Source organism: Agaricus bisporus (genome assembly GCF_000300575.1).
Source record: "Agaricus bisporus var. bisporus H97 unplaced genomic scaffold AGABI2scaffold_23, whole genome shotgun sequence".
Lineage (NCBI taxonomy): Eukaryota > Fungi > Basidiomycota > Agaricomycetes > Agaricales > Agaricaceae > Agaricus > Agaricus bisporus.
In genome coordinates this window covers 9,716-14,553 of record NW_006267357.1, presented here as the reverse complement: position 1 = coordinate 14,553, position 4,838 = coordinate 9,716, and the positions used below count along the sequence as shown (strand labels likewise).

At 45.7% G+C, this 4,838-nt stretch overlaps 1 protein-coding gene across 1 annotated transcript; it reads left to right on the top strand.

Annotated features, from left to right (window-relative positions):
* The first annotated feature begins 1,780 nt into the window (after positions 1-1,780).
* Positions 1,781-3,380, top strand: AGABI2DRAFT_230220 (hypothetical protein). Its single transcript, XM_006458760.1, has 7 exons — positions 1,781-1,926; positions 1,978-2,079; positions 2,141-2,252; positions 2,307-2,816; positions 2,869-3,001; positions 3,050-3,121; positions 3,180-3,380. Exons 1-7 carry the CDS (start codon positions 1,916-1,918, stop codon positions 3,197-3,199), a joined length of 960 nt encoding a protein of 319 aa, XP_006458823.1. The 5' UTR covers positions 1,781-1,915; the 3' UTR covers positions 3,200-3,380.
* The last annotated feature ends 1,458 nt before the right edge of the window (positions 3,381-4,838 follow it).

The following is a 4,838-nucleotide window of genomic DNA, read 5'->3' as shown; positions in this document are numbered from 1 at the left end:
AGATGTCGAATTATATCTCAGCGATGAACTAGCAAAGATCAAACGCAACAACACTACGTTGCAGCATGAGGCAGAGTGGCCCTCCAAGCATGGTTTACTGAAGATCACCACAGCCTCGGGAGGGCTATTCGCGTACGCTTCGATAGTAGTCAAATATATCGACGACCCATACTACGGAGATCCAGCCTCTCAGTTTTTTGACGTCCTCGTGGTCATTGATGCGGGTCCGAAACGTGATAGACTGGGAAGACATCATCCTCTGGCTCCGCTCGATGCATTGTATGAGAGGATCCTCTCCAAGATTCCACATGATGTGATGGTTAACACCAGGAGGCTACTACTCCCACAGCGGTATTGGCGTTGGGGTGCGAATAAATTTCGTTTGCAATGCAATCTCATGGGATTGACTCAGCACGCCGCTTATGGCGCCGTTCGTCATATATACTCCGTCGTGAAGGTTCCTATTCCTAACGAAGCTGACAAGAAATCCTTCAAGTTTTTCCACAAATCGTTTGATGACTATCTAGGCGACTTCGAACGATCCGGATTTTCCCCCGACATGCAGCAGGAAGCTAATGAGCTCATGGCTCAGATTTCATTGCGGGTAGCCGAGGAGGTTCTCGATGACTCCGGGGATAAGGATGGTGGTGAAGTCATCGAGTGTCGGGATTATGGTTATTTGAAAGTTGGACCTGGCACCGGTTGTGACAACATCACACTTTCTTGGCCTGGTGATGAGCGCTTCGAAAGGACCAACGACGAAGTCAAGGTCGAGTTGTACAGTAGTGCAATTACCGCCATTTCGGACCGATTTGCTCATCACCACAAAGCCTTTTTGAATACGTCCTGCTTCCGTGTGTTGACCAGGTGTTTCACTGCGCCTCGCATCTATTTCCCGTTTTACAAATTGCTAGATTTTGCTTTCGTAAGTGCTTCATGCTCTTTTTATCGCCAATGTTGAACTTCCGATAAGGACGATTTCCGGAATGAGCTTGCCGAGCTTGGCGTTCTGAAGCAAGTGTCTCTCAAGACATTAGATTATGCAGCAATCTGCGGACGAATCGAGTTGCAACGTATGGATCCCACCGGTACGAATTTCAGATTCATTTACCCATCGAGTCCGGTTTGCAAAGTGAGCCATAGTATTTCAATTGTCCAATGGAATGAATCTAAACCTATGCAGCATAAATCAACTCCAGTGCATGTTTTGGGAGGGCGGCTGTGGTGGGGAACGAAAACCACGTTTGGCAGATACGAAGAAGACGTGGATTCGAGCCAGGGTCCCGAAGCTGACCTCATAGACATTCCTCGGTCCAGTATTGTTGAAGGCAACAAATCTCACTGGGGATGCCTCTCAGAAACACGTTGGAACGTTGAAAATTGCCATTTCTGCTTGCGGCGTCTTTTCCGTCTTTTTATTGACAGTCCAGATCTACCAGCTACTGTGTTCTTTGACTCGACTGGATTATGTTATGTAGAATTGGCGTTCGTTGACCCGGATGATGGGGTGTCGCAGTGGAGGTACCGGTTTTTACATTCGGGTCTTCCATCCGGTCCCGCGGTTTCTGTCATCTCGATGCCCACAGGCCATGCAGGACATAGGAGCTCAGCTTTTCCCGCTACACATCCATACAGCTTCGATTTTTGCAGTTTCAACTTCGGAACGCAATCTCTCGACTCGTCTTACTCGTTGATTCCTATCCAATCTTTTTCACTTAATTCAACTTCTGATTACCCTACAACGGGTCCAGGTGTCGGAGCCGTTGACCCTGCTGCGGGTGCCAATCAAGGCTTCTCCGATGATCTTGACATACGCACCGTGGCACCTGACTTGAAGAAGGAGGGAACAGATTGGTTCGTGATCTTCAACCCCAAAGTCAAGAGGCGGCTTGATGTTTCCTTGGTGCACACCTTGATGCACGAAAGGTGCGTTAACACATGTTGCGTGCTGTCTCCGTTCTGATCGGTCATTCGTAGTGTTGTTTGCTGCGTCAGATTCTCGGCTGATGGCAAATATCTCGCGACGGGATGTAACCGAACGGCGCAAATTTACGATACTAAGACGGGTCAGAAGACATGGTATGTCAGCCATCGGCTTCTCCGAGTCTCAATTCATTCACATTGATAACATTATTACTAGTGTTCTGGTCGATGAAGCTACCGGGAAATCTGGAGATCTCTATATTCGAAGCGTGTGTTTCAGTCCTGACGGCAAGTTCCTTGCAACGGGAGCAGAGGATAAACAAATCCGTGTAAGAATCACTTCTTCATGTATCTCTTTTCAAACGCTCACAATATGATGGTAGATCTGGGATATTGGCAAGAAACGGATTCGCAACGTGTTTGATGGTCACCAACAAGAAATCGACTCCTTGAAATTTTCACCTGGCGGTCGTCATCTTGTTTCCGGGTCCGATGGAAGCATCGGGATTTGGGATATGGTTGATGGAACCTCAAAGTTTTTGACTATCGACGATCCTGGTCCTTCACATAGCAACGCAGGCATTACATCAGTGGCTATCAGTCCGAATGGAGAATATGTCGCCGCTGGAAGTCTGGACACTGTCGTGCGGATCTGGTGCATTGATAATGGAGAATTAGTGAAGACCCTGAGAGGGCATAATGATAGCGTTTACAGCGTCGCTTTCACGCCTGATGGGAAGGGACTTGTGAGTGGGAGTCTGGATAAGACGTTAAAGTATTGGGATGTTGGGGCCCTTGGCCGTTGGCGGAGACGATGGCCCATGATGAAGGGTTATTATGAGGCGGGACGTGATGAAGGAAATCGTTGTATCATGAATTTCACTGGGCACAAGGTGCGTTTTCTCTCCCCTTCCTTTTTGTTTCTTGCCTGACGTGGGTCGGAAGGATTACGTATTGAGTGTGGCAGTTTCACATGATGGACGGTGGGTCGTTTCAGGCTCCAAAGATCGTGGTGTGCAGTTTTGGGATGCGAAGAATGCGGTTGTGCAGTGTATGCTTCAAGGTCACAAAAATTCCGGTATGTGGTTTCGTCTTCACATTTCTATGGCTTCTCAAACCAGAATAGTTAATTCAATCGATTTGAGCCCGGCGGGAAGCATTTTGGCTACTGGCAGTGGGGATTGGCTAGCTAGAATTTGTGCGTTTATGACAACAGGCGTGCCGCCTCGTCTCTGACTTTTATCTTTTCTCTACAGGGAGCTATAGTTCAGTATAACACATCTATTTCTCTCTCCTTCTCATCACTCTTTTGTTCGTTTTTCGTTGTTTTCTGGGTTAAGATCGAAGGTACCAATAAGAAGAAGATGAAGATTTGTCGATCTTTAATCACAAAATAATTTCTTTTCTTTCACAAAATTCAGTTCGTTCTTGTGTTCTCTTGTGAGTCCTCACCGAAAAAACATGTTATCATACTTTTCTCTTCTGGATCGTGCTGATTCGCGTTTGACTTTTTGACTATCGTATCCCTCTCAGTGTGTTTTGTATGGCCGTACTTCTGCATTATATACGTATATACTCGTTTTTTTTGTTTCGTTTGCTCTTTTTTCCCTTTTTTTGCGTTTATTAGTGAATTGTGTATCTTCTGTTTTGGCGCGCAATGAATATTATATATATATGTATCATGCGATGATTTTGAGTTGCTGAAATAACTGGTTTTATCGTTCAATTAATCGTCCTTGTGCAGGCGCGACAGTGAAAGAAACATGTTGTACTAATGAGAAAGTTGAAACAGTGGCACATCAAGCGGTGAAAGAAAAGAGGGATTACAAGATGAGACGAATCTGTATAAGAAGGTACGGGACTATTTCCGGACCTCAATTGCAGGTTGACGTGCGGGTTGAAGGGTATGATGGTCGTCACCAGGGATGTTGAGTCATAGATCCCTCTTGTTCCCGGCTTTTTTAAAGCAATGCGACTGATTTTTCCAGGGATTTTCCTGCGAAAGGATTGGGATATGGTATACGATGCAAGGACAAGGTTACTGACAACGTTGTCACGATTCTGAACTTCGGAATATTTGTGGTAGATTTAAGAGGCAGGTTTCCTAGTTATGTGAGCGAGTGATGTACTAAGACTGATGTAAGCCTGCTAATACGATGTCGTTCGACGATTATCCTCTTACTCCCATGATATATGTACTCAAGGCCAGACTCCTTCCCAGTCCACTCTTGCTCGGGCGGGGCAAACAGAGATAAACAAATCTAACGAATGTGGGAAGCCCCATAACTCCAGACTCCTACCCAGTCCAATTGCTGACACATGCGGGTGACTCCGACCGGCGACCAAACAAACAAACCTAAGAGACTCGCCTTGCGCCAGCAAGGGACTGGCACAATACGCCATTAGTCAGCCGCTGACATTATCGATAAGTCGGGTGACTCAAGGTGACGCCCTGTGACGCCCGGGTGACATTCAGGTAACGCATGATGTACTCCTGGCTTGTTCGAAAGAATTGGCTCCGAAACGTGTATAACTCATGCAAAGGTCACCAAAAAAATAGGATAACAACCTTGGAATATGTTCATTTACTGAAAACAATTATCTTGTCCATAGCATGCGGAGTTAAATTAAAATCTGACTTCAATTATAACATCAGTGGTTCATCTGTTCATTAATATCAGTACCACTGCGGAACTCATCAAAGTAACCGTGCATCTATGATATATACAGTACAGGCAGCATTAATACATCCCCCCCGTCATTCCTATGTTTCCGATGATAAGTCAAGCTGATATTGACATTATTGTACAAACAACAGTGTTTCTATCATTCTATTCATCTCATCTTTACTCTCCGATACATTCCGCGAAAATTCACTCACTCAGGAACTAATGACAAACCCCAAACATATGCTA